Here is a 27,975-nt window from a genome sequence, read left to right on the forward strand (position 1 = left end):
TATATGTCATTTGGTGGTATTCTGCACTCTCCCCAGTAGTCTCAGGACCTGTCCACTTCACATCACAAGAGCTTTTTTTTTTCCATCCATAAGTCCATCAAGTCGCAGAATGTTATTGACTTCCTGGGTTCTCTGGTCGTCACTTCTTCTGTGGATGCAGCTTAATTCTTAAGAAATGTTATCTTGTAAGCTGCTCTGCTACTTCTACAGAGCAGGCTGCTTGTGGAGTGTGCAGGACTGTGTTAAAGGCAGGGCAAAGGTGCTCAGTACACTTAAATCCCATTGTAATAATAATAATAATAATACACTCTTTTTTAAAAGGACAAATGACACAACACAGATTTAATGCATATATTGGAAACTTTATCATCTAACAAAAGTATTGCAACAACAAAACAGCTTCATCTTCTGTCTCTTTACATCATTGGTTTAATCTTCATAGAACTTTTTCTTTCCCTTTTCCCCCCAAAGTGTGCTCATTTTATAATTTCCCCTCCTCCAGAGAATTGTTGATATCTGAAAAAAAAAAAAAAAAAAATGTGAGCAAGACAATTTATCCTCCAGTTCATTCTCACTAAAACACAGCCAGCCTCTGACATTTCTTTCACAAACTTTACTTGAGAAATTCCGTAAACTGAAGCAGGCGTTCGTATCACTTGGGATCAAGGAATTTAGCATAGGTTTGTATCATCAAACAACACCTACAATTTATGGCAGGTTCATTTCTGAAAAGCAGCATCAACTGATAGATTTATACTGTCACTGAAGAGAAATACTTGCTAGTGTAAACCTGAACGCTGTATGTTGTAAATTACGGCTGCCATGATTAGTCAACTAGTCACGATTACGTCGACTATCAAAATCATCGACGACTAATTTAATAGTCGACGTGTCGTTTAAAGCTTTGTAAGATCCCAAAAGATGCAGAAGTAGTAGGATTTAAGAGTGTAATAACGGACTGAAACAGAAGATGGCAGCACTGCATGTACAAGGATGCCAGCTGCCGTTAAACCCAGAAGAAGAAGCAGTGTCCGGTGAAGAAGCAGTGTCTGGTACAGTAGCTGTGTCCAAATTCAGGAACTGCATCCTTCTGCACCCACATTTGTAAGCCGATTACGTTACAGCGACACGATGAAGACTGTCCAAATTTGAAGACTCCGACAAAAGCGCCATTCATTTCCCCAGATTTGAAGGATGGGTCGGGTATATACTTCGTGACCCAACCTATCCCAGAATTCATAGCGTGGCCCTGCTCAGTTTCCAACAATGGCAGAAGCTAGTTAGTTTTAATATTACTCTTATTATTCTTTCTGGGTCACAAAATAAACGTTTAACATATTTTCAGGCGAGAATGTAGCTGTGTAAACTTCAAATATCTGCTCAGTTTATCAAGACACCACATATTTTCAAAAGCGCTCCGACGTTTTTGGAGACGTCTGTTACCCACCAGTTCAAGGCTCACTAGAGCCGGTGAGAACACCGGTCTCCCAGCAAATCGTTTTCAAACCCACCGCCGTCTTTCGCTACTCAGGTTAACAATGATATACAAGTCACTTGGATAACTTAAAAATGTTATTGTTTGGATTTTTTCAGTATTTTATTTGTTCCTGAGTAAATCGGTTTGGCTGAGATTAAAGTTACAGTTTTTACACAGCTGAATAAACCTCAAGCAGACAACTGATTATCAGAAGTGTGAGATGCTCAAGAATATACTCCAGTGTCCTGTTATATTTTAGATAGCAAGGAGCAGACGGCTGAGATTATTAAACTTCACCGAAACAATCTGCAAATTTCATTAAAATTTAATAAACTTTCATCTTGTCTTTATTTTTAGTTAGCACATACCTTAAACACTTAAGGCTGTAAGCTAATGATAGTTATATAAGAGCAGATGCATGCTGGTGCAATAAGCTGTACGTTTTACATCCAATGGATGCATGATCTGATTAGTCGGCTAATCGTAAAAATAATCGGTGACTATTCGACTATCAAAATAATCGTTTGTGGCAGCCCTATTATAAATATAATGGTGCAGAGAAACAAAAGACGTCGTTGCTGACCTTTAAGGCCTCTTCACTGCTTAGGAGAATGTTCCTTCGCCTGGTGAGCCTGCAAGACTGCAATCGCCTCATCCACCTGACCCAAACAGTGGAAAGATTTTTAAAAAAGGGGAGGAAAAAAAACAAAAAAACAAACTGAAACAACAGACCTCTTTCATAAATGGCAGGCAACAGCCAGAGAAGTGTTATACTAGGACAAAGACTGGAAATGCAAAAATATCTTGCTTGGCAGTCTTCTTTATGCGATAAAAATCAATTTACCGTAACTCTAAGGCTTACCAAGCATCGACCTTCTCTCCAATAAATACATAAAAATCCAAAAAGTGGAGAAAATTACAAATCAGACTCAGACCTATCTAATTTACCCAACTGGGAATGTAGTGACATTCCAGATGACTGAGAAAGCTATCCAGTCTTTAAGTATGACGTCATGAGTCGTGTCTGGGCCCAAACTCCGCTGCAGATCCCAAAGTCAAATGATCACTGTGGCATCACTAAGAGTTAAAAAACTGTCTAAATTCTTTCGTATGTAATAAAATGATCAGTGTTGCTGCTCTACCAGATGTAACAATTACGTTTAACATCCAGGCATCCATGAAAACAGAATTTATTAAATTTAACAGAGTTAGAAGTTAGCAGGGAGTTAGCTTGCTAGTTTCCGTCTGAATATAATATACCATGTTCTGACTGAGAGACTTCTGAGACTAATTAAAACGTACAGCTCTGCTATCATTTCTGACATAAATGAAGACAGGAAAGTAAACAGCAGTGACGTTTGTAGGGTTACTGAAAATTGGCTAGCTGGTATATAATGATGTGCTACATGATCGCTAGCGACACAGCTATGTTAGCATATTATAAACACTGAAGCTGGAGGATGAACGCTAACTTTTTTCTACTCTGTAAAAGTTAACGTGAGGGTTCCCGATGGTTCGGGACAAATGCAATCACATGGCAGGATGCTGTAAATGGACCAAACTTCAGCCAGGAGAACAACTGAGATAATCCATCCACAATACGACGTTAGTCATTAATATACTGCTGCATGGGCTGAGCTGTAGTTACATTGTAAGCTTTTAAAAACTGAGCTTTAAAATGAATAGCGGTATTAAAAACAGAGAGACAGACAGTGATCACTTACTGTTTTTGGGGGGTTTTGAGATTAAATAGAACAAGATACAAAGCATTAAAACATGTTAAATGCAGGGTAGTTTGGGTCCGGAAGCAGGATTCATCATGTCATCACTTAAAGACCAGATTGGGTCATCCCCCCCACCCCTAGTAAAATAATTGCTGGACAGCAGTAGCCTCATTGACAGGTTCAAGAAACCAATATGAGATAATCTGAGCTTTGTGACATGACACATTAATCTGCTGGAACCAGCCATCAGAAGATATGTACACTATGGTCACTTAGGTAGGCATTTTTTTAACCAATACTCAGTTGGTTTGTCAAGGATATGTCCCACACACCATTACACCAGCACCAGGAGCCTGAACTGCTGATATAAGGCACAATGGTCAAATTGTTGATACCAAATTCTGATACCTATATGCATCAGGCTGACTGACTGCAATCGACTGATTAGATATTTGTTTAACAACTAAATTGTACCTAATAAAGTGGCCAGAGAATATTCTGAGATCAAACTGGACCACGTGTGGCACATTAACTAAAATAAATTTTTTTCCTATAACATGAGGAAGGATGAAGATGTGGAGGTAAACAGGTGGACCTTGACTTCCCTTTTGCTCAAACTACTTCAAAGGGAATAATGACAGCGATGGGCAAACAGAATTCAAAAGTATTTAAAAAAAAATTTCAGCATGGGGTGTCAAAAAGAAGAAAAGGAAGAAATGCTTCTCCCACTTGAGGTTTAGACGTTAAACCGAAGGTTTACAGATATGACTCCGACATCCTGCCGCCACCAATGTGCAAATGCTGTCACTAGAACAAACCAGCACCACCTATTTTCGAGCTATTTTGGTTTCACTGTTGTACAGGGGAAGGAAGTTGTGGCTTATCATCCATCTTTATATACAGTCTAGAGTGCAGACCAGCTCACAGAAAAACATGAACATTAATGTACCTTAGCGTGCAGGGACTCGGGCGACTCCAGCATATGCAGCAGCTCAGAGTTGTCGATCTCCAGCAACATCCCAGTGATTTTACCAGCCAGGTTTGGATGCAGAGTGTGAATCAGTGGGTACAGTCGCTCCCCTGTGTGTCACAGCAGAGACAATGGAATGAAGACAAATATACACAAGCTGTTTCAATCTGCATAGCAGGAAAAAAAACAAAACAGGCAGAACTGACTGATGACAGACCAAGGAGCTGTTTCTGATCCATTGGTGGGGCTGCAGCCAGCACTGAGGCGGTAAGCAGCTCTGGGCCTTGAATGTGTACTGGTGGCTCCATCACCGGCGCAGCAACAACCTGAAGACATCCAGATGCTAATCGCCTAAATTTTTTTGTCTTAAACATATTATAGCTGTAAACACCACCCACGCAGATACCCACACCCACTCACAGAACAAAACAATCCCACAGATTTCTCTCATTTTCAGCTTGTATATCACTGGTTAATTCATGTCAAAATGAAGTAGAAGAAGGGTTGTTTTCCTTAGCTGCGTTTTACATTTTCCAATGACTATTAATGCCCATTTGTTAAGTGAAGCTAAGCCTATATTCAGCAACAATCTAAAATAAGGTTGTCATTTAACCTCAACCTAAGTAACTAACTACACTGCAAGTCATTGTGCACCCTCAGTGCTCCAACTTACTGTCTGGGTTTCACACATTTTTCTTGATCTTCGCTAAGTATTAAAAATAGAAATGATCACAGTGCAAACACTACCTGTAGTCTAGGCATGGGTGCAGGCACAGTAACAACCTGCTGAGGGTTCCTCACTGCTGACGCATACTTGTACTGGCTGCTTCTGGCCACATTGGCAATGTCAGTGCGCCCTCCTACAGTCTGGGTTCCAATGTCATCTAAAGACACAGTCAGCACCATCCACGTGAATGGGACATTTCAAAAGGAGACTGCTTGTCTGCTGCCATAGATCAGGAGCTCACTTGTCTTTTGTGTTGAGGTTACGATGCGTGGCGCCTGGGTGGAAGCCTGTCTGACTGTAGCGATGGGGCTCGATCCACGTCGGGGGACAGAGCCAGAAACCAGCTGAGTGGTGTAGGGGCCTAAGCATGTAGAGAACAATTATATCATACAGTACTGTGCAAAACTCTTGAGTCACCATTAGCTGCCTTTTGGTCTTTGTTCTGTTTCCTGTCAAGATGATCCCACACTGCTTCAATAATGTTGAGGTCCGGGCTCTGCGGATGCCAATCTGACTGGTATTGTTCCACCATGTGTTTTTCTATCCAGGTATGCTTTTACTGCACTGCCAGTGTGTTCTGGGATCATTGTCAAGCTGAAAAATTAATCCTAGAGGAATTACTCTTCGCTACAACTTTTACAGATCAATACATTTGTGTGTGTGTGTGTGTGTATATATATATATTTTTTTTTTTAAACCGCTACACAAGTGTAACAGATATTCCCTCACCCTGTGGTCTTGGTGGCTGTCCTGTCCAGCGAGGGACTGGTCTCACATTGCTGACAGCAGTGTGGTTGTAAAAGGAGCGCGTGGGAGGCTGCGGATATAATGCAAATATTAGCACTGGTGCAACTTCAAAATGTCAGAACGTTGGGAGCTGATGCAAATTTGCCCAGACTTAAACAACTGATAAAGCCCAGACTTTATCAGTTCTTTTTTTTCCCTTAACATTTTGATGACACATTTTGCTGCATTAATAAAATGGCCTATTTTGTTCCCAATGTCACCGTTTAAAGAGCCCTACCTGTGGTAATGTGACATAATATCCAGACTGATGGTATGAGTCGATTAGCGGGCTGGCCATGGTTCTCAAGGTAGCAAGTCTTTGCATGTACTTATTTGTTAGAATTGCTTTACGCTCCTCTCTCCGCTGAGCCAGAGCCACATACAGTGGCTTGGTTGCAACAATTCTCCCATTCATTTCAGTCACTGCTTTTGTTGCCTCCTCAGGGGAAGAGAAACAGACAAAACCAAAGCCTTTGCTTTGGGAGCCATCTGTCATCACCTACAGGAAACAAAACGTTCACAGTCAGAAATCTTTAAGGTTCCTAACACTAAAGCACAAAAGAAAACAAAAGGTAAAACCAGAGACATTATATAAAGAATCTTTAATGGCACTCAATACATCCTGTATGGGGAGGGGACAACAACCCCCCCTCCTCAACAAGACAATTTACAGTTCACATTCAGGAACACCCTTTTCACATATGTCTTTAGGAATATCTACATGTCAACAACTTGATATCACTATAAAAACTTAGGGATCGAACCACCAATTCTCAAGTTAATGAATAACCCGCTTTACCTCCTGAGCCACAGTGCTTTCACGAGATGATCAGAAATGAATTCATGTCAGCAATCTGCATAAATCCATTATTGAAATGTTGTAAAGCACCTTTGTGGAAAATAATAATTTTACAAACATTATTTTGGCACAAAATTTTCTTACTGCTAACCAGTGTTGGTCAAGTTACTTGAAAAAAGTAATTAGTAACTAATTACTTCCCCAAAAAAGTAATCCTGTTACTTTACTGATTACTTATTTTCAAAATTACTTAGTTACTTTTTAAAAACACGATTTACAACCTGAATAGGCAATAAAGCGATAGATCTTTCAGCCCAATTCTACTTTTTCTGCAAAATCCATCATAAAATGTAATCAAATGGAAAAGTCTTTTTAAAACTTGTTTTATTAGTTTTAATCTTTTAACTTTATGCATCAAGCAAACATTAAATTATATGCCACATTCTCTGACTGGAAGAAATTTGTTTAAGATTTAAACCTATTTTCTGCACATTCCAGCACATAAAATAAAATATTTTTTGTGTTTACACTCACTATTTCAAATAAATGCAAGTGAAACACAGCAGAAAATAAATAAAATCAATCCTGCTGCTCTATTTTCACCTGTATAGCAGGCGGATGTTTGCCCTGGTGCAGTTGTGCCGCGGTGGCCAGTGGAAGAATCCGCGAGTTTCTGTGTGAATTTCCCATTCACTGGTAGCACACTCTGTGCTTGTTTGGAAGTTAACGGTTTTTTCGCTGTAAAAAGAAGTTTTCTTCCCACGCAGTGAACAGCGAACACTAATGTTTTTGTCACTTTTTACGGAATCAAACTCAAAGTAAGGTCAGTACTTCCGCGCTTTAAACGCTGCACGCTCATACTCTCTCCCGCACTCCATATATGATCCATTGTTGATCTGCACACAGCTGTTGCCATGAATGTCGCACTCGCTTACGTCATTGTCATGAGACACTCTCACAAAAAAGTCAGTTTTAGTAACGCAGCGTGCTTATGGGAAAGTACCAGTAATCTAATTACCTTTTTTGCAATAGTAATCCCTTACTTTACTCGTTACCTGAAAAAGTAATCTGATTACAGTAACACGCCCACCTGTGTTGCTAACACAGAAGAGCATCGCAGCTACTGTCAACACACCACCCAGTTCAAAAATCATTCCCTCGCCATAAAAGCTATTAGATTTTAACAGGAACCTTCCAGAAGGAAAAAAGGTTTGGGCATTCATGGATTTGTGTACAAAGAACTTCATTACTTTAGTGGGACATTATCCTGTTACCTCACCTTTGCACTGGTGATGGTGCCATAAGGAGCAAACTCCTTCCGAAGTCTCTCATCGTCGATGCTGTCGTCCAAGTTCTTCACATACAGATTCACCCCCTGGAATTACAAAGAGTTACGTTCCTGTCTTCTCAAGCTCAACAATGTAAAAACCCATGAAATCCAATCAGCTCTGAAATTCTTTCTTTGTGGGCTAAATGCTGCTAAGCTATTTCATCATGCTTGCAGTTATTCAGTTATGTAGTTAAGCACTCCTTCATATCTAGATTAAACATTCCCATCTGACTTTAAGAGAAAGCACTACCAAAATGGTTAGATTGCTTTAGATTCCATTTTGTTGCTATTACAAACTTGATTATTTATAAAACAATGCCTGTGTTTTCTAGTTGGGATGGCCCAATGGACAGGTCTGCCTCCTATCCGGTTCATGACACACATAAATCAATCTAACAAAAGAGCATTTCTGATTCTAACCATTTGGCAATGTCAGCAAAATAATAAAACACCCAATACTCAATACTGAAAAACAATGGTGGAAAAAACAACATAACTTGAGCCTCATGCTGAACACCCACATATACTGTTTGGATAAATGACAACTTTTCCACTTTCATTTGGAATGATTTTCAAGAAAATGTTTGACTTTACTATGACAACATCAAGACTGTAAATTAATATCAGATAATGTACTATTTAGGAATGCAAGGAGGAGACCGAGTCTGCCCCACAGCTGACTCCTGATGACCCAGACCCAGGTAAGCAAGAGAAAATGAATGAATGGATTACAAGCACCACTAAGACTTTAAAATATTCAAAAAACATTGCACTATAATCACCTAATAATTAATTCAAAATGATCAACAGTAAGAACCATTAAGTAGTATTCATATTATAGTTTCATGCACAACAGCAGCACCTGATAGCGCTGGATGCGGTCCTGTTTTATTTGGTCAAACTTGCGTTTGAGCTCTCCCTGGCGCTCAAGACGCTTCTGAGCCCGCCCTACATAGAGGATTTTCCCATTGATCTCCTTTCCATTCATTTCATTAACAGCCTGGGAAAAAATAAATAGCATAGGGATCATAAACATACAGTGTTACGTACAGTATAAGCGCAACTGGAAAGTATTCAAAGTGCTTCACTTGTTCAATATTTTGCTATTTCAAAACTGATTCATTTTTCATGAAATTTCGTGAAATTCCTGGCATGATCGCCCGTCAGATCTTTCTACACCTTGACTTAAGTCCACCCCTAGTAAATTCAGTTGACTGGACATGATTTGGAAAGGCACGTGTCAGACCACAAGCCAAGCCGTGAAGTCCAAGGAATTTTCTGTAGACCTCCAAGACAGGCCTGAATGCCGAGCATCATGTCTGGAGAAAACCAAGTACCGCCCTTCACCTGCTATGGGGATGGTTTTCAACAACAGGAACAAGAAGACTAGATGCCAGATCTCTGATGACCACCTGCTTCACAGCACTCTGGACCTTGGACTGGGGTAAAGGTTCATCCTCTAATAGCACCACAACCCTAAGCCTACAGTCAACGTAACTGTGGCTTCAGTATTACTTAGCGACTGTCCTTGACTTGACATCTCTGAAGAGTTCTGAAAATGACTGTGCACTGATGCTCTCCATTGAACATGATGGAGCTTGAATGGTTCTGCAAAGAAAAATGGGAGAAACTACCCCAAAATGGATTGCATTTATATAGCGCTTTTCTAGGCACCCAAAGCGCTTTACAATTACACTATTCATTCACGCTCACATTCACACACTGGTGCAGGCAAACCACAGTTGTAGTCACAGCTGCCCTGGGGCAGACTGACAGAAGCGAGGCTGCCATATCGCGCCATCGGCCCCTCTGGCCAACACCAGTAGGCGGTAGGGTAAAGTGTCTTGCCCAAGGACACAACGACCAGGACAGACAGAGCTGGGGGATCGAACCGGCAACCTTCCGGTTACCACAGTCGTCCACTGAAAAGTTCTTATTGTCCAAAAATAGGTGTGCCAAGACTGCAGCATACTCAGAAAAACCTGAGGCTGCAATTTCTACCTAAGGTGCTTCAACAAAGTAATGAGCAAAGGCTTTTAATATTTATGTACTTTTTATATTTTTTTCTTGTTTTTAATAAATTTGAAAGAACTAAACGTTTTGCAAAACAGGGAATAAGGCTATAAAATGACAAAAATGTGGATCAAGTGAAATGCTGTGAATACATTTCAGAAGCAATGTACCTTTTCAAGAGAAATTCAAAAACTATGATACTCAAAGAAGGTTACACTTTTCTTTTTTTACCAACATTATATTTTCCAATTCAAAAAAAGGCCATCCTTTTCTACCTACTTAACTCAAACACTCCTGAACAGGATTCATTCAAGGTGTACAGTGACTGCATTATGATCCATGTGATCTTTTGTTGGGAGAAGTAAGATCTGTGTGCACACAGAAACTTGGTCTACACTACCTTCTGGGCATCTTCATGATGAGCATAGTTTACAAATCCAAATCCTCTTGAACGACCCTTCTCATCCTTCATGACCCGTACACTGAGAGTTCTCCCTGAGACCAAAACCAGACCACGAGATGCAAAGTGATCAAAAATAAACTAAAGGAACAAAAAATAAAATAAAAGCTCACAATATTTTTATCTTACCAAATGCAGAGAAAACTTCCTTTAGTTTCTCATCAGTGAAGTCTTCACCAAAATTCTTGATGTAGACATTGGTGAACTTCATAGCCTTACTGCCAAACTCCACCTCTCTTTCCTTGCGTGACTTAAAGTGGCCAACAAATCTGTAGATGTCATTTAAAATGTTAACCAGAGAGACAGCATTTCGAGGAACAAATAAAAGGAAATTAATTACAGTGTGTTAAATTATCTTTGGCTACAAGACAAATGATTAGGACAGATCAAGAACATCGCAAACAAACAGCTTTGTTCGTTTGTGATGAATACTGTTACCTGCTTAGCCCTAAAATAATTTTATAATACAGATAAAGACAAACCTAGACAGATATCCTACCTATTCACTGACCTAAGAAGATACAACTGACACTTTTCTCCCAGGAAACGGGCCTTTGAGCTGACAATGCCATATCCCAACCGTTTACCCGCCTTTTGACTGAGCAAACAAAAACAAAACAACAACACATGGAAAAATCATCTGCAAAACATGTGGAGTCTTCAGTAGTATTTAACAATTTAAATAGTTAAAATATATTTAAAAATCACCCACAACATTAAAACCATCTGATTAATATTGTGTATGTCACCTTTATGCTGCCAAAACAACTGGCCCATTGGGACATAATCATGAGACCTATCCCTGAGTGTGTCTTCCATGGAAGGAGCCATGTTTGCCACAGATTGTGAGTGCTCAATTGAACTGAGACATAGGAAGTTTGAGGAACGCTGGTGTGTCCTCCGGGCCACTGAGTGCCACTTCAGGTTTTTGGCAGTTTACATGGAGCCTTAGATCAGAATGAATAGGAATGCCACAAAGGATAGCCACAGAGGATTGTAAATGTGTGAATTAGTCATTGTTTTTACAGATGTCACACAGTTCTGATTAAATCCATTGGCGCGTGTAAATGTCAGATCACATTATATCATGTATAATGTAAAACAGCTCATTTCAGCCTTAAACTGAAATGAGCTCAAAATGAAGAAAAAAAAAAAGGAAAATAAAAAAGGGAGCACATAACCGCAGACAATTTGATGTATCAGTGGTTTAATGTTGTGGCTGATCCTTGTACATATTCTGCTCTAATCTTTGCCTGAGCTTATTTTTGTAGGCTACATTTAACCACTGACTGGAAACAACAGTGGTAAACAATTGAGTATTTAGTTCACTCACACTTTCCTATCATTCAGTAGCATCCCATTCATTGTTTCAATGGCCCGGTTTGCAGCTTCTTGAGTCTCAAAATGAACAAATCCATAGCCTTTGGATCCTTTTTCATCACAAACAACCTACAAGACAAACATTATAATCGGTGCAAATTACAAAGCTTTTGAAAAGTGCCCGCTAAATTCATCTGTACTATGTTACAAACACAATGTAAACAATTGCTTTTAACCAAACTGAATGTGAGGAGTAAAATTTGGAAATGGGTTTTAATAACTTAAGTGATATGTGCTGCACTTTGAAATTAGTCCATGATTCTGAAATCTACCATTTCTACCCTCTCAGTGTTTGGAGGAAGACTCTAGTCAGTCACAGTAACCATCAACTTCAGCTGCTTCAGCTCTGAGAGACGGCCCAGGTCACTTACCTTACAGGACAAAATATTTCCAAAGGCTGAGAAGGTGTCATACAGTGCTTTGTTGTCAATAGACTCATCCATGTTCTTGATAAAGATGTTACCCACACCAGATTTCCTGAGTCCTGGGTCGCGTTGAGACCACATTATTCTGATTGGCCGACCTTTGATGACATCGTAGTTCATCGTATCCAGGGCACACTCCGCTAAAACAAAGCAGAAAAATGAAAAGAAATTACTTACAAAAATGTATAATAATATATATTGTATACAGTCCCCTGTCTTGTTAGGTACACCTGTTCAACTGCTCCTTGAGGTAAACATTCAATTAGCCAATCACATGGCAGAAACTCAGTGCAGGGAGGCATGTAGACTTGGGCAAGATGTCCTGCCGAAGTTCAAACTGAGCATCAGAATGTGAAACAAATGTGATTTAAGTAACTGGTGATCTGCTGGAATTTCCCCACACAGTCATCTCTAACCATCCAGTTAGCAACAGCTGGGCGAAAACACCATGTTAACTAGGGGCCTCTCCTGTCAACTAAGAGCAGAAAACTGAGGCTACAAATCACACAGGCTCACCAACACTGGACAACAGAAGACTGCGTGCTCTGATGAGCCTTGACTTCCGCTACGACAGATTGTAATGTCAGAATTCGGAATAAACAACATTAAAATCCATCCTGCCACAAGGAGTGGAGTATGTACCTAATAAAGTGGAGCATATATTCACTATGTTTCCATTGCATGTGTCACTATGGAGAATTAAGCTTATGCTCTAATTTAAGTGGTAAATTCATTCCACTCTGCAGTACTTTAGGTTTAAAATGTGGTTAATAATTTAGTTTACTTAATTTAGTTTATTCAATCATGATATTTTTCCTGACTTCTTTCAGGAAAAGTTATGAAATTTTTGACATTTCTTTGATTTTCCTGCCATTTTATAGACTAACCTCTCATCACAAATACCCCAACTATCATGAATTTGCTGATCGTTTTTAAGGTGTAGTGTCCTTCCTACTTTTAAATTCAGCTCTGAAGACAGTGATCTTTAGAATCACCTCAAAAGTTTGCTCTCATTAGACTGAAACAAGTCTTAACATTTTATAGCATTCACTGAGCAGCAAAAGGTCACAAATCAACCACACTGGTACTGTACCATCAGCAGGTTGCTGGAAGTTTACATAGGCATATCCCAGAGATCTGCGGGTGATGATGTCCCGGCACACACGGATCGACATGATTGGCCCAGCGGGAGAAAACTTCTGGTAAAGCATTGCCTCTGTGACATCAGGGTGCAGGTCTCCAACATACAGAGAAGCAAGAGGATATGCTGGTCCACTGCTGTTCATTTTGGGTAATAGCTGCTTGGAGAAAAACAGTTATGAGTGATTTAGACTTGTTTTTGTTTTGTTTCTTTTCTTGTTATAGTCATTTCTAATGTGCTGCTAAAATTAGATGCACTTCATTGTACTGATCTGCATTGGCAGAAATGTTTTCTTTGTTAATACATCACGTTTGAGAAGTTTTTATTTAGTACTCAAAAGTAGAAGAAATTATGTTAAATGTGTTATGTTATTAAATCAATACCTTTAACTGTGTTTTATCTAATTTCCATGAGATTTAGTGTCAAAGAAATTAATTTTAATGTGTTTTCAATGTCATCTACGTGTGTTCAAACCATTTATTTCAAACAGGGGTGGGAGGAATAACAAAAACAGATCTGCATGATGCAGTTTAACAGTGTCACAAACTACACAGCTTCCAAAATGTCAACACGTGAATCAAAACACGAAAGAATCTGCAGGCCCTGCTCCAGGCCTGACTGAATTAGGTTTGCATTAAGCACGTAAATTGTTAACTCCGTGTCTGAGTGGATAAAGTACTCCAACATAAAAATATTGAAGTGTATCCGAAAGTTAATACAAAGACAACTTCAAGACAGAAAGCTGTGGAATGTGGACAATTTGGAATCTAAAAATGCCTAACATGGTAAACATTTAAGTGATGAAACTTTAACACGTAGCACATGATTCAAAGCTAAGCGGTAAAATTAGCTGACGCCTGTGTCCTTTGTTTCTGAACTATTCATCAAAGTTAGCTAAGATGAGGAACCGTGTGACTTCGACTAAATAAACTTACATTTCAAGCTACTGCGTCGTACTGGAGATTTCCCGTTAAGCAGCTCGTCGGTACACTTTCCACATGGGCGGGAGCTTGTTTTGATTTAATTAGCGCCGTTGAACACCTGCACCTCCTCTCCGCGCAATAGTTTCAATTAAGCTGTGAGGGGTACAAACATTAAATACACGTCACTCTCCGCGATGCAAAGTAGTTCTCATTAGCATATCAAGCGCTAATCTAATTTAGCTTGCCCTTTGCTTGTAGACAAGAGGGCAATTATAACCCTCACGTACCTTTTTGCTCAATTTCTGAGTTTTTTTTAGGCTTTTGTTTTACGTTTTAATTTTTAAATATACCTGGTGAACAAAAATGAAGACGTAATTTGCCTGTTATCTTAAACGAAACTTTATTTCACTGGATGGTTTTGACACGTTCCTATTTCTTACATGTAGAGTGAAACTAGAATGGTTTTAAGATACATAAACACAAAGCTAGAATTACACCAACCATTGTTTATCTCCATTTCGTCACTGCTTTTCTCGTTTTTTTTTAATAGCTAATCTAAATTTTCACAACCACGTGTGTGCACTGGGTAATAAGACTGTTACAGAAGCAAATTTTAGCCATTAAGACTTGTCAGTAAAAACAAAGCAAGTAGATACCTGATATACAGACAGGCTTCGTTCCACATTCACTAACTGCATTTTCATCAAGCATAATAATAAACTGACATGAATTTTTTTTCCCCCCAACAAATTATATCAATTCATTGGAGCACTGCCAGAGTAAACAGACTGTCAGCTATAATGTGGAATGGTGTCTTCAACTACAAGAGTGTGGAATGTAGTGGTGATAACATGGTATTGTGACACTGAGTTTCTTTTCAAAAGTCATGAAATGGCCTTCTAAACACTTTTAAGGAGACCTGATTTTAGATAATCCGTTAACATCAGCTACCTTTAAACAGCAGATTGATGAACCTGGGCGAAGACTAATAAATATTTAACTATTTCCTTTTAATAAATGGTTTAACTCTTTCTCTGTGAGATTTCATCAACAAGCAGATGCTGCTGTCTAAATGGGGGAGAAAAAAGAAAAAGAAAAAAAAAAAAAAGCTGCAAGAGAAAGCCAGGCACAAAAACATTTTTTGGAGAAAACAACCGCTTTAAGAGGAATATTTTGCAAGCAGGGTTGATACAGTGTGGTAAGACATTTTCAATTAACATCAATAAAAGGTTACTGTAGGTTTTACATACAGATGATAGTCAATCTTGCAAAATACATGGAACCACATTTACGCACATACAATTTCCATTGTACTGAGGTCAAGCAGCACCTGAACAGTGAGTAAAACTACAATGACAACCCATACCTAGTTCAAAATGAAAAAAAAAGCACTGCCTTTCCAAAAAGCCTAATAATGTGGAATGTCTTAAATTGAACATGACAAATTTAAGGGGTCCCTCAGAGCTTAAACTGTGAATTTTGTGAACATGATCAAGGAGCATTACACCAAAATGTCAGTGTCACAATACAGCCTGCCTCCTTTCTGTATGAGCCCACAGCAGAATTGCAGTTAGTTGAATACAGGATTGTATGTCTGAGAATTTGAACAAAAAACGTTTTTTGGGAGGGGGGCTTGTGAAGCAAATGGAATGCCTACCATCACAGTGTTTGGTGGAAATCAACTGCCAGTTTAATTACCATACAATAAAACCTGTAAATATCACAAGGAATCACAAATAATAAACGTAACAAAAAGAAAAAAAAAATAATGGGTGGGGGGATGAAAAATGCACAACTAGCAGGGGACCAAGGACTTTGGAAGGACGATTAGATTTCACAATACCCCCCCTCCCCACCACAGACCATACGCACAACCTCTCACATCCACTCACGCTTGCCACACGCAGACTTGCACAAAGCTGACAAAGAACCAAAAAAAAAAAAAAAAAAAAAAAAAAAAAAAAAAAAAAACAGCAATGTGAACTTGCTAATCAACACATTTTCCACAGAGTGACTGAATCTGCTAACAACTGAAAAAATTACCCTGTCACCTCACAGTGAACTGAGAGGGGTAAACTAGTTGGTCGGAAGCAATTCAGGCTGCTTGTCATACAGAAGTGGGAGGGGCTGATGGAGTGGAGGGGGATGTATATAAGCTGTCTGTGTTTAAGATAAAGAGTGTAGGTGGATTAACAGTGCAATTCCATTAGTTTTCCCCTCCTTCGGTCTCTCCCTCATCTGCCGTGTTTTCTGATGTCCACAGCTGGAAACACAGAGGACAAATGTTAGAGTGCCTTGTGACAGATATGCCCGCATCAATCTGAAACCAAACAGTGTAACTTAAAACTCACAGTCAGGTTGTCCCTTAGTAGTTGCATTATCAGGGTACTGTCTTTGTAGGAATCCTCGTTCAAAGTGTCAAGTTCAGCAATGGCTTCATCAAATGCCTGAAAAGAGTCATTTGTTGTGATTTACACCATAAGTAATAAATTAAATATGCACCAAAAAATATATATTTTAGGTTTTTTTCTCCCCATCCCCCCCCAATTCATTTGTTAAAAAGCTCCAAGACATTTTAAAGCTATGCATGTAAGCCAGAGTACATACTGTTTTAGCCAGGGTACAGGCCTTGTCCGGGTTGTTTAGGATTTCATAATAGAAGACTGAGAAGTTGAGGGCCAGGCCAAGCCTAATGGGGTGTGTTGGCTGCATCTCACTCTTGCTAATGTCAAAAGCTTCCTGGTACGCCTTCTGGGAATTATCCACTGTAGCTGTGAAAGCATAAGGAAAAAAATAAATAAAACTATAATGAACCAATTTTCAGCAACTTAAAAGCAGAAAAATTAGACTATGAATAATCTCAAACTGTATTGTAACATTCATTAATATGGCAAAATTTTCTTATTCCACATGGTGCCATCTCTGCATTTAGTGTAGACCGGCCACAAAATTTTCTGGCCTTTTCAGCTTGTCTTCAAGTATGTCAGGTTCAACTACATAGGTTTCTTATTTGGAGGGTTTTTTTTATTGCTAAAAAGTGCAATCAGCTGTTGCTGAAAACAAAGCTGTTGACAGAACAATAATTTAAAAAAAAAAAAATCAGATAAAAAGCATCATGATTCTGCTCTTTTAAATCAACACATTTAGGGATTTCAGATTACACATTATTGATTAACTTAAAGTTTCTTTCACCACTCTTTAAAAGGACACTGCAGTAAAACAAAGTTATGATGTAAACTGTGTTTTCACTTACTCTTCTTATTATCCCCAGACGCAACCTCAGACAGGTATCTATAATAGTCGCCTTTCATTTTCAGATAGAACACCTTGCTTTCAGGATTAGATGCTTTGGCAATGAGAAATTTGTCCAGTAGCTCCTGAAAACAGCAGTAAAGGTTTGTTCAGATTCACAATAACACGTACCACTTTCACTAGAATCTAAATTGGGACTGAATAATGAGAAATCCTTACAAGCACATCGTTGCAGATTTCTTGCAGCTCAGCTTCTATCTTCTCCCGGTATTCACGTGCCATCTCCTGTTTTTTGTCATTGCCCTCAGTCTTCTGCTCAATGCTGGAGATAACGCGCCAGGATGAGCGGCGCGCTCCTACAACATTCTTGTAGGCAACAGAGAGAAGGTTGCGCTCCTCATTTGACAGCTCAGAGTCTTGCTCTGTCACTGCCTTCATGGCTGAAGCCATGTCATCATAGCGCTCAGCCTGCTCAGCAAGCTTGGCCTTCTGTACCAGGTCGCTCTTATCCATTTTCTAGACTGGGGAAAACAAGACAATATTAGAAACAGCTACAGTTGCAATTCACCAAAACACAAGAAAGAATGTTTCAGGCACATTAGCCATTCACACCTGTGTGGTGTGTGCGTTATCTTAGTTCACACGAACTTGCTTCACCTTGCCGTGGCACACCTGGTCTTAACAGATGAAAACACTTAATTCAATGACAATTCACAGGGTATGCTTTGTGAACTGGGCTCTTTGGCAAGTGGGTCAACCACACTCATCTCTTGCTATGGTTAGCCGCTAGCCAAGTTATTAGCTAACCCTGCTTCGCCCTTACCGTCCCAACCCAATTTCATATTCACGAGTTGAATCAGAACTCTTCGCATATCTAAATATGTCAAACCGTGTATAATTATTTGCTCTGCTGCCTTTTTGGCTCGCTTGACGTTCTTTCGACCGACACTTGCTGTACCAGCGGAAGCCTTCCCGGGTCATGTTTAATGCCCTCCCACAATGTTGCTAGCAAGGCTAGCGAGGATAGTAGATTTTCTAAATCGCGGCTAAACTGGCTTAACAAATACGACAGTGCATATTAGAAGACTTCATATTTTTCGTTCATATTTATAGCCGCTAAACTATCGTATGCGCGATAACCAAAGTAGGAAAAAACGAATGTAGTAGCTAACAGTTCGCTAGCATCGCCGCTAACAGTCACGGCTAGGCCAGCGAAAGCAACCGCGAATTTTTATGTAAAAATACGCGGTTTGGGTGATGGCAGTTAATATTTGTTATTTTAAGTAGTTATTACGAAGGGGAATACTGAACTGCACCGTATTACTTTCGCTTTGATTTCGTTTTAAGTAGCTGTAGCAGGGCCCGCCCTGGCTGCCGAGCCTGTCAGAACAAAGTGTCACGGAGTCTCACCGTCCGCTAGCAAGCTAGCAGCTAACGCTAGCTTAGCCTTTCACCAACCGAGCTAGCCGTTATGTTTCGCTTCTCAGTGGGATTCGAACGAACACGATAGAACAGGCTTTCGAACAACGAGCTACCAATGAAAACCTAGTGTTAGCATGCGATATTCATACATTCGAGGTTATTGCACTTACGATTGCGGTGACTTTTAATCCTACTGTTTTTTCTTCTTCTCGCTCGCTCTGTGGACGATTCAGCCTCCGTCCTCCGTCTCACTTAGCGTATCGTTCAGGGCAGTACCACTTCCGCTACACGGGCACTTCTGTTTCCTCTTTTCTCACCGCACATCTGCCTTACGTAATGCAGCCTCTGCTCACACGGTAAAGGCAATCAATGGATCCAAGCGTATTTCTTTATTCAGAATTAATTCAACTGTTTGATACTCTTGCATTACATTGCTACAGTATTGACATATATATGCATTCAGCTTATATATGTATACAAGCTAAATGTATATGTGAAAGTCGCCAACTGGATGATTTAGTACTCAGCCAAAATAAACATTATCCGCACGAGAGGAGCCCTCTTTACCATTTAAATGGGTTACAAGACTATAGACATGTATGATCAGATAATTGGAGGGTCATGTGGGTTTAAATTAAAACAAAGAAACAAAATAATACTTTCCATATTGATGATCAAAGGTCAAGGTCAGCGTTTTTCTCAAGGGCACTTGAGCAAGTCAAGATTTTAATGAGTGCAGGCGCTTGCTTGAACCTGATAACCAAACTGACGACTGAGGTTAATAGCAGCAGATATAAATATAAATGTAAATTTTCTATATATGTAAAAAATTATTCATCTTCTACATATTTTTAAAGCAATTGTTTGTGTTAATAAAGTAAATGTCAACACAACAGTATAACCAGTCTTGTTATTTTCACAGCAAAATAGTATTTATTATTCTTAGTTGCACTCCTGTTTCCTCTATTTGCTCACACTCCACCTTCAATGGCTCTGTGTGCACATCTCCACCCTTCTTAAGTCATATAAGATCATTTTTGTCCCAACTCCAGTAGAAACTGAGGTCAGGCTGTGTTGCATAAGTGCACTTAAAATTGCAAGTTTAATAATACTTTTTCTATTAAATCATTATGCAGATAATTACATCTGTAACCTATTTTTTTCCTAATAACTGATGTTCTACAACTACTGTACTAAGGCCTGTCACTCCATTGCGTATGTCTGTGAAGGTTCTCAGTCATCCAGGTCATCGTAGTCAAAGGAGCTTGCAAAGAAAAGCGTCTGGACTTCTTTAAGTTACTTGAAGACGTTTCACCTCTCATCCGAGAAGCTTCTTCAGTTCTAAGGTCAAATGGTGCAGAGTCCCAGATATAAACCTAGTGGGAGTATCCCCCCACAGAGGGACAAAAGGACCCCCTGATGATCCTCTAATCGCCTGAGCCAAGGTGTGAAACTGGGTGTGGGTCCCAATCAGCCAGAGTTTCGGGTGAGTTCATTGTGAAACCTGGCCCCACCTTATCATGCGAATTCCTGAGATCAGATGGCCCAGGATGTGAGTGGGCGTTAAGGCGTCTGGGAAGGGATCTCAAAACTGGATTATAGATGGCAGAGGGTTGGTGTCGTAAACCCCCGCCTCTGTTCAAAGATGGTCGCTCACAGTGGACATAGATGGCTTCTTTCACTCCTCTTTCAAACCATCTGTCCTCTCTGTCCAAAATGTGAACATTGGCATCCTCGAAAGAGTGTCCTTTATCCTTAAGATGCAGATGGACTGCTGAGTCTTGTCCTGTGGAGGTGGCTCTTCTGTGTTGTGCCATGCGCTTGTGAAGTGGCTGTTTGGTCTCTCCAGATGCCCAGACCTCTACATTGGAGAGACCAAACAGCCACTTCACAAGCGCATGGCACAACACAGAAGAGCCACCTCCACAGGACAAGACTCAGTAGTCCATCTGCATCTTAAGGATAAAGGACACTCTTTCGAGGATGCCAATGTCCACATTTTGGACAGAGAGGACAGATGGTTTGAAAGAGGAGTGAAAGAAGCCATCTATGTCCACTGTGAGCGACCATCTTTGAACAGAGGCGGGGGTTTACGACACCAACTCTCTGCCATCTATAATCCAGTTTTGAGATCCCTTTCCAGACGCCTTAACGCCCACTCACATCCTGGGCCATCTGATCTCAGGAATTCGCATGATAAGGTGGGGCCAGGTTTCACAATGAACTCACCCGAAACTCTGGCTGATTGGGACCCACACCCAGTTTCACACCTTGGCTCAGGCGATTAGAGGATCATCAGGGGGTTCTTTTGTCCCTCTGTGGGGGGATACTCCCACTAGGTTTATATCTGGCACTCTGCACCATTTGACCTTAGAACTGAAGAAGCTTCTCGGATGAGAGGTGAAACATCTTCAAGTAACTTAAAGAAGTCCAGACGCTTTTCTTTGCAAGCTCCTTTGACTCCATTGCGTACTTGTGTGCATGTGTGTGTGTGTCTACAGCAATCTCATTTTACGTGTCAAATTAAAATTTACAAATCTTTGCTCAATGAAAAAAAAGGAATTAATTAATCCCATTTTTTCTAATCATTATGAACTTAGATTTAAACTTAGATTTATTTAAAAAACAAAGAAGTAATGTTTTTTTGGGGGGGGAGATTAGGTTCTGATTTGAAGAACCTGGCTGTTCATGGTTTTAGGAGCAGCTTCTGCAACGGACTGATCTGATGTATGCTTAGAATAATTTGGAGAGTCTGATCTATTGGAAGTTAAGTTAGTAAATGATGGAACAGTAACTATCAAACTATGTGAAAGGTCGAGGCTGTAGTTAAGGCAAGCTGTTGTGATCAAACAATCAATAGAACTGATCGGGACACGTTTTAGTGGACAGGCACAGGACAATAACCTCAACCACAGCAGTTATTCAGAAAGAGAGTCACTTCTGATAAAGAAGCAGTCCAAATGGATGGAAAACAATCCAAGTAAAAAGATACTCAACAGTTTGCTCTCTCTGCTTCACTGCTGGTAAATCAATCAGTTTTTCAAATGTAATACCTTCATCCAGTACCAAGCTGTTCCCCCAGTAACAGCAGTGACACCCACAGAATTTAACTGTTTCATGCATTGGGTTTACTCAATGGTTTTCTTATGATCCAAAGTTTTCATCACTTACATCCCCATCGAGCTTTAAATGCTCATCTGTTGGACAGAAATAAGGCGACACAATCTTAAAGAGTGACCCGGACCAGTCGATGTGACACAAATACAGCGTGTATTGAGTTAAAACTAGTTTCCTTTTCTTACTCAGCAGTATGCTGGCAGCTTAATAAAAGTGGATGGAAAATTTTCCTTCTCAGATGTACCCCAGATCTCAGCCTAGCAGACAGCTCTGTCCTCCTCTCTCCAGCCACTGAGGCACAATGATACCATTAAGGATTTTAATTTTCACATATGTAATGCTCCCATGGATAGTGTCTTCTGCAGCAAAGGGTGAATACATGGAAGCAAGAACACCTGCAGTAAGAAAGCTTTGGGGGGGAGGTTCAAAACTATCTTCAAGGACGATATGCACAAAAGTGAGAGCTAACTGAGATGATTTCTTCTTTTTGCAGAAAGCTACGGTACGTGCGTCGGACTATGGCGTCCTGCAAGACACAGATACTGATGGTGGAGTACTTCCAAAAGCAGAAGGTAAGGTTTATTAAAAAAAAAAAAAAGTTTTCCACAACTCTTTCAAAGCTGATTATGCAACACTTGCAAAGGCATTCTTCCACATTTTTGTGAATGGAGCTAAAGCTCATGTTACGTAATAATGGGACTGATCAAGTGTCCTCGGCTAAACTAGGTGCAGTGCATTTTCAAGTGCATACACAACTGTTTCTAGTTTAGTTGCAGCTAATTAAAGGACCTGTGTGTACACCACATTTATTTTTGTTTTGCTGGATCTTTGTTTTCTTTTGTTTTGGGGTTGTTGTTTTTTTTTTTTGGGGGGGGGGGGGGGGGGGTTGTTTTGAGAAGTGTATATAAATGATGCCATATGATGAAAAGATGTGTGATCATTTCAGTTTTGCCAACATGTCTACTGTGCGTTTGTCTGAGTGGATCAGTTTACTGCGAGGACGTGTCCCCTGACATGTCAGCCGTGCCAACCCTGCCAAAAGAAACGGCGTATCTCTATGCTCGCTTCAACAAAATCACAAAAATACACAGGGAAGACTTTGCAGACACAGGTAAAACAATACTAATAATTTTAAAAATCCTTTGAAGTATTCTTCTCCTCTTAAGTTTTTACTTCCATTATTTGCATTTTTCAGCTACTTTAAGAAGAATTGACTTGTCTGGGAATCTCATCTCTGAGATAGAAGACGGATCTTTCTCAAAACTTCCCAATCTTGAGGAGCTCAAACTCGCAGAAAACAGACTGACCAAACTTCCCATGCTGCCATCCAAGCTAGTAACTTTTAATGCCAATTTCAACAGGCTTAAAAACCAGGGTGTAAAGGCAAATGCTTTTAAAGTAAGTTGGCAAGTAAATGCCTAATGTTAAACCCCTGCAGAAATCATCATCGCATGTTAAATAGTGGCCTTGTGTTGTTGCAGAAACTCACGAGACTGGCATACCTTTATCTCGGAGACAATGAACTGACAGCCGTCCCCCATCTTCCAGAGTCTCTTTACGTTGTTCATCTGCATGTAAGTTCATCTGTTATTTATTTTGAAAAAACAAACAAAAAAAACTGCAGAAGAAATGAAATTTGTTTTCTGTCTGGAAGTTGTAGCCAAGGTTGTGTTCTTGAATTGATCTCCTGCAGAACAACAACATCTCAACAATAACAGATGAGACGTTCTGCAAAGGAAACACAAGCCACTACATTCGGACCAACATGTACGAGGTGAGACTGGATGGGAACCCCCTGAAGCTGTCGGAGCACCCTAACAGCTTCATCTGTCTGCAGTCTCTCCCTATTGGCTGGTACAAGTGAAACACAAAAGAAACTGAGGCAGACTTTGTGAGTCAGTTCTAGAGCCCGACCAATATAGGATTTTTAAAACTGATACCAATAATTGGATATTTAAAAATCTGATATATCTGCCGATATTTTTTTTCCTTTTGGGCAGACAAAACAAAGATTTCCCTGGCATTTCTTATTTCTAGTTATTCATGAGTCCTTACTAATGTGACAAAGTTGTGGATTTACATTCTGCCCGACTCTGCTCAAATCAGCTGGCTGTTGTGTTCATCACATTTCGAACATATGCTGCCAACAGGAAAGTTGGGGTGTGTCCTCTGATGGCCAAGCTATGCAACAACATAATGCCTCTTCTTTACTTGTTAATGAAATGTGTCGCTATGCACGTATTGGCAGATAGCCAATATCGGCTGATAATATCAGCTGGCCGATATATCGGTCGGGCTCTAGTGAGTTCTTGGTAAAGTGAAGGAGAGTGGGATTAAGATGCACAGTTAGTGCACAGAAAAAAATGTAAATAATGAAAAATAAAGTTCTTAAGCGACATTTTTATAGTGATACATATATCGCACAGTTGAAAACTTACACAATTAGAAATCTTTTATAACAAAAAGATTTGATCAACAAATGAAACAGTGTGTTTTTTGTTTAAAAGCAATATCCAAAATAAAAACACCTTTAGTCATTTTTTTAGTTGGTACATGGCGAAGATGGTTTCTCTAGCTGGTGCTATGCAATGTTTGTTTGTTTTTTTAAATATGAGGCATTACAACGATGAGATCTCAATATGGTTTCCACAAACAAATAATGCCTTTGTCGTTATTATTTTCATCTTTCTGAAACGGATTCTTCTACCCTGTTGCTTTATACTGCAGTGCTGCAAATGAACACTATACAAATAATAAAACCTGCATGTTGGAAGTCATTGCACCATCAGCTTTTCACTCGTTTCTTTAGCAGCATTCATAATTGCATGGGTGTCCCACACTGTCTTTAGATGACGTGTCAAGTCCTTATTTAATCCAATCATCATCTTTCACTTGGCTGGAGACTGATTGAGAACTATCAATCCATCTGCTATCTTTTGCTGGTACTCTCGTTCTGACTGTTTTCTTCTGTAGACATCATCTGGAAAGAAAACAGATTCAAAAGACTGAAATGTGTCTCCAGTAAAAACTGCACAGAGAAAGCATTCTGGATACTTGACACTGATGTCTAACTGAAAATGTGCCAACTATCAGTTTATGTGTCACGGTAAGAAACACACTGGTTTATGCTACTAAACTGTCAGTGTCAAAGTGAGCATGCACAGCAGATATTTTGGCTTGCTGAAGAAGGAAAGAAAGACACATGTAACCGCATAACATTAGTAATGAGTGCATACCACTCAGGTGGGGCAGTTCCAGGGTTCCGGATATTAAAAAAAATCCCCCCCCCCTCAAAAAAAAAGGAAAAAAACACCTTTTTTTTTTCCACTGCTGGATAATAAAAACAGACATTTTCACTTGCAGAGGCAGGTGGAAAAAGTTGGTGTTTCCTTTTTCCCTCTGCTACTGCAAGTGAAAATGTCTGTTTTTATTATCCAGCAGAATTTCTAAGCAATCTGGGCAATATCTAATATCTATAACAAAATGACTGCCAAGCTGACAAACAGCACAGGGAATAGTTTTTTCTCCTCAGTAGAGAAAAACACTTCTTTTGTCCCCAAATGGCCTCTCAATATCACAGGATAATATGTGCAGGGTGGATTTTTTTTTTTTTTTTTTTTTTTAAACACAAGAGGATTTGAGCCCTTTTTTAGTTCTGACAGCACATCTGGAATAATGAGAAATGGGTTTAGTGAGAGTAAAAACACACTGGAGTCCTTTTTCTTTTCAGTCTTTGAGTGACCCCGCTCACTCTATCTCTAGCATTGTGACAAATGTTCCCTGCTTTCATGCATTCACTGGATGGTCCATTTTCTTCAGCTAGAAAATAGTTCCCCCCATAACTAACTAACCTACGTAACTCTACCTGGACATATTATAAATTAAATGTTAGCAGGAAAAGAAAAAAAAAAAACAGTTTGCACCATTAGATTATAACATTTTTGCACTCACCCGGACATTTACTGACAACTTCCATGTTTTGTGTATATATCAATAACACAGCAACATGTGCATCAGCATTTTTTTAGTCTTTAACCTGTTTTTCCAACTTGAGTGGGTGTTCGTATAATTAGGTGGAAACTTGTTTTTCCAGTGATTCTGACACCATAGTTCTTTCAAGTGCATTTGTTAGTTAACCACTGTACTCAAGTACTTAACTGGACCACCTACAACATTACCACATTTCAAAGGGACACACAGAGTATTACATGCATTTAATGGATGGTTACTAGTTATTTAAAGATTAATATTTCACAAACAAAGTTATTTATTTTTTTAAAAATAAGTTGTTTATATACTACTGCTTTATAGCAGATAGTGGTTTAAAAAAGCTCCCAGATATAACATTACAACACTGTTTCTACATTAATATCTTATGGTTACAATAATTACTGGAGCCTGTCCCAGTTGTCATAAGGCACGAGGCGGAGTACACCCTGGACAGGTCGCCAATCTGTTGCAGATCTAACACATACAGACAGACAATTGTTAACACCTACAGCTAATGTAGAATCACCATTTAACCTAACACACATGTCTTTGGACTGCGGGAGGAAACTGAGGTACACACAGGGAAAACAATGCAGACACAGAAACTGCACAGAACAAGGCCCCAGGTTAGATTCAAGCACAGTACCTCCTTGCTGCGACAACAGAGCTAACCACATTGCCCTTAAAAGAAAATGAATATTTTCACAATTGCTTAATTTTTTTAGGAGGTCAGCTCAAGCCTCCAAAACATGAGGATTTCTTGATTATATGACTGTAAACATAAAGGTTCCAATCAACCGGCCAACTGGGGCCTTTCAGTGTGGAGTCTGCAGTGTGGTGCCTGTGTGTTTCCTCTGGCAACTCTGACCTCCTCCCACAGTCCAAAGACATTCACATTAGGTTAACTGGTGGTGGTGTTAATGTGAGCCGCTCTGTCTCTGTGTGTGTAAGCCCTGCAAAAGACTGGCAACCTGGATGGATTTGGCCCAGTAGGAATCCCAGTAGAAGATAGGCCCCGCAAATGGCCTAATTTGGTTTGAATAGCCATCTATCCAACAGGGTGACCAAACCCTTTTAAAGTTTGCTTAAAAACACTTGATCTTTAGCGTATTCTGTGTCACACGCATTAAATTGGTGCCATTTGTTCTACGACATAGTTATCTCCAGTAATTTGGGAAAATTATTCCATAATAAAACGTGTGTTTGTTTTTCAGCTCTGAAAATGTAATGTTGGCCTCTTCTCCTCCTTCTGAATTCATGAAAGCTCAAAAATGCCTCCCATTGGAAGGACCTGTAACTCACAGTTTTCATACTGTTAACATATAATAACATTGATAAAAAATCATCTGATTCTGATGGGATCACATGGGAACTCTTCTCTGATTAGACTGCTTTTAGACCCGTTTGGAAGGGTCGACAAAAGTGTTGGTACACACCGTAGGTACCTACAACTATCTAGTAACTACTGACTGTAGGCACTCTCAAGTGTGTCAAGATCACTGTAAACTCGAGGTAAACACGTGTATGAAAGCACTGACCACAAGCATTGGAGTAATTTCCCAAACCGGTAGCTAGCATATAACCAAAAGAAGAGCACACTGGCGCCTTTTATTTGTCCTTTTTGCTAGGTCAGCTAACACAGCTAGCCTAACTTATTAAAACTAGCTAACTTATCTATTAAATAGATACTCAACGTGTCGGTTAGACTAGCTGAGTGAACCCATGGCTTACACTTACAGAAAGTCTCTTGTCCTATCCTCACGTTGATCATGATCCACTCCATGATTCCCCCGATACAGAAAAAGATTGGAAGGAACCTGTACGCACCGAGGCGACGTTTCCCCGGGACAATGTTCAGTAAGTCTTTAATGGTTTTACTCCTGTGAAACATCCTGACACACAAACTGTGTCCTAACAAACACTTCCACGGCGCCCCAGAGAAACTCTGAAGGTGAACTGTTAAGAAACAGCGTGGGTAAATACGAGCAGCACGTCCTTAGCAAATGTTTTGAGAGCAACGGACGTGCTAAGTTGGGTGC

At 39.8% G+C, this 27,975-nt stretch overlaps 4 protein-coding genes across 8 annotated transcripts; 1 reads left to right on the plus strand and 3 right to left on the minus strand.

Moving 5' to 3' along the window:
• Positions 1 to 311: 311 nt before the first annotated feature.
• Positions 312 to 23,748, minus strand: LOC146645492 (embryonic polyadenylate-binding protein-like). 4 transcript variants are annotated; one of them, XM_085393448.1, is made up of 18 exons: positions 23,449 to 23,748; positions 14,168 to 14,308; positions 13,185 to 13,389; positions 12,038 to 12,231; positions 11,620 to 11,735; positions 10,798 to 10,884; positions 10,416 to 10,555; positions 10,227 to 10,321; positions 8,676 to 8,813; positions 7,763 to 7,858; positions 5,923 to 6,183; positions 5,628 to 5,715; positions 5,140 to 5,259; positions 4,919 to 5,055; positions 4,389 to 4,497; positions 4,151 to 4,281; positions 2,061 to 2,136; positions 313 to 516 (listed from the first exon to the last, which is right to left on the minus strand). In XM_085393448.1, exons 3-17 carry the CDS (start codon positions 13,375 to 13,377, stop codon positions 2,074 to 2,076), a joined length of 1,968 nt encoding a protein of 655 aa, XP_085249574.1. In that variant the 5' UTR covers positions 13,378 to 13,389; positions 14,168 to 14,308; positions 23,449 to 23,748; the 3' UTR covers positions 313 to 516; positions 2,061 to 2,073. The 4 variants fall into 4 exon arrangements, with proteins under 4 accessions (XP_085249576.1, XP_085249574.1, XP_085249573.1 ...); XM_085393447.1 differs by having other exon boundaries at positions 10,786 to 10,884; XM_085393450.1 differs by lacking the exon at positions 8,676 to 8,813 and having other exon boundaries at positions 312 to 516; positions 10,786 to 10,884.
• LOC146645493 (14-3-3 protein beta/alpha-like) lies at positions 15,197 to 19,156 on the minus strand. 2 transcript variants are annotated; one of them, XM_085393082.1, is made up of 7 exons: positions 19,000 to 19,080; positions 18,020 to 18,084; positions 17,627 to 17,928; positions 17,409 to 17,532; positions 16,763 to 16,926; positions 16,507 to 16,602; positions 15,197 to 16,418 (listed from the first exon to the last, which is right to left on the minus strand). In XM_085393082.1, exons 3-7 carry the CDS (start codon positions 17,918 to 17,920, stop codon positions 16,362 to 16,364), a joined length of 735 nt encoding a protein of 244 aa, XP_085249208.1. In that variant the 5' UTR covers positions 17,921 to 17,928; positions 18,020 to 18,084; positions 19,000 to 19,080; the 3' UTR covers positions 15,197 to 16,361. The 2 variants fall into 2 exon arrangements, with proteins under 2 accessions (XP_085249208.1, XP_085249207.1); XM_085393081.1 differs by lacking the exon at positions 18,020 to 18,084 and having other exon boundaries at positions 19,000 to 19,156.
• ognb (osteoglycin, paralog b) lies at positions 21,202 to 24,550 on the plus strand. Its single transcript, XM_085393451.1, has 6 exons — positions 21,202 to 22,346; positions 22,440 to 22,518; positions 22,893 to 23,057; positions 23,142 to 23,344; positions 23,428 to 23,520; positions 23,640 to 24,550. The coding sequence occupies exons 1-6, from the start codon at positions 22,248 to 22,250 to the stop codon at positions 23,808 to 23,810; spliced, it is 810 nt and encodes a 269-aa protein (XP_085249577.1). The 5' UTR covers positions 21,202 to 22,247; the 3' UTR covers positions 23,811 to 24,550.
• On the minus strand, positions 24,332 to 27,974 carry uqcc5 (ubiquinol-cytochrome c reductase complex assembly factor 5). The gene is made up of 2 exons (XM_085393452.1): positions 27,674 to 27,974; positions 24,332 to 24,926 (listed from the first exon to the last, which is right to left on the minus strand). The coding sequence occupies exons 1-2, from the start codon at positions 27,825 to 27,827 to the stop codon at positions 24,835 to 24,837; spliced, it is 246 nt and encodes an 81-aa protein (XP_085249578.1). The 5' UTR covers positions 27,828 to 27,974; the 3' UTR covers positions 24,332 to 24,834.
• Position 27,975: the final 1 nt, after the last annotated feature.

The sequence above is a fragment of the Rhamphochromis longiceps genome, linkage group LG20 (genome assembly GCF_057381845.1).
Source record: "Rhamphochromis longiceps isolate RC_006_pf linkage group LG20, R_longiceps_female_GT1.1, whole genome shotgun sequence".
Classification (NCBI taxonomy): Eukaryota; Metazoa; Chordata; class Actinopteri; order Cichliformes; family Cichlidae; genus Rhamphochromis; species Rhamphochromis longiceps.

Coding starts and splice junctions, on each gene's coding strand:
- LOC146645492 (XM_085393447.1), bottom strand. CDS start 13,377: ATGAACAGCAGTGGACCAGCATATCCTCTTGCTTCTCTGTATGTTGGA. Junction 10,556..10,785: donor CTTCTTAGGTCAGTGAATAG/GTAGGATATCTG, acceptor TGACATCTACAG/ATTTGTTGGCCACTTTAAGT. Junction 10,322..10,415: donor GGAAGTTTTCTCTGCATTTG/GTAAGATAAAAA, acceptor TTTTGGTCTCAG/GGAGAACTCTCAGTGTACGG.
- LOC146645493 (XM_085393081.1), bottom strand. CDS start 17,920: ATGGATAAGAGCGACCTGGTACAGAAGGCCAAGCTTGCTGAGCAGGCT. Junction 16,603..16,762: donor CCTGTACCCTGGCTAAAACA/GTATGTACTCTG, acceptor GACTCTTTTCAG/GCATTTGATGAAGCCATTGC. Junction 16,419..16,506: donor TACTAAGGGACAACCTGACT/GTGAGTTTTAAG, acceptor CTGTGTTTCCAG/CTGTGGACATCAGAAAACAC.
- ognb (XM_085393451.1), top strand. CDS start 22,248: ATGATACCATTAAGGATTTTAATTTTCACATATGTAATGCTCCCATGG. Junction 22,347..22,439: donor TGGAAGCAAGAACACCTGCA/GTAAGAAAGCTT, acceptor TTCTTTTTGCAG/AAAGCTACGGTACGTGCGTC. Junction 23,521..23,639: donor TTTACGTTGTTCATCTGCAT/GTAAGTTCATCT, acceptor GATCTCCTGCAG/AACAACAACATCTCAACAAT.
- uqcc5 (XM_085393452.1), bottom strand. CDS start 27,827: ATGTTTCACAGGAGTAAAACCATTAAAGACTTACTGAACATTGTCCCG. Junction 24,927..27,673: donor GATAGGACAAGAGACTTTCT/GTAAGTGTAAGC, acceptor TTTTCTTTCCAG/ATGATGTCTACAGAAGAAAA.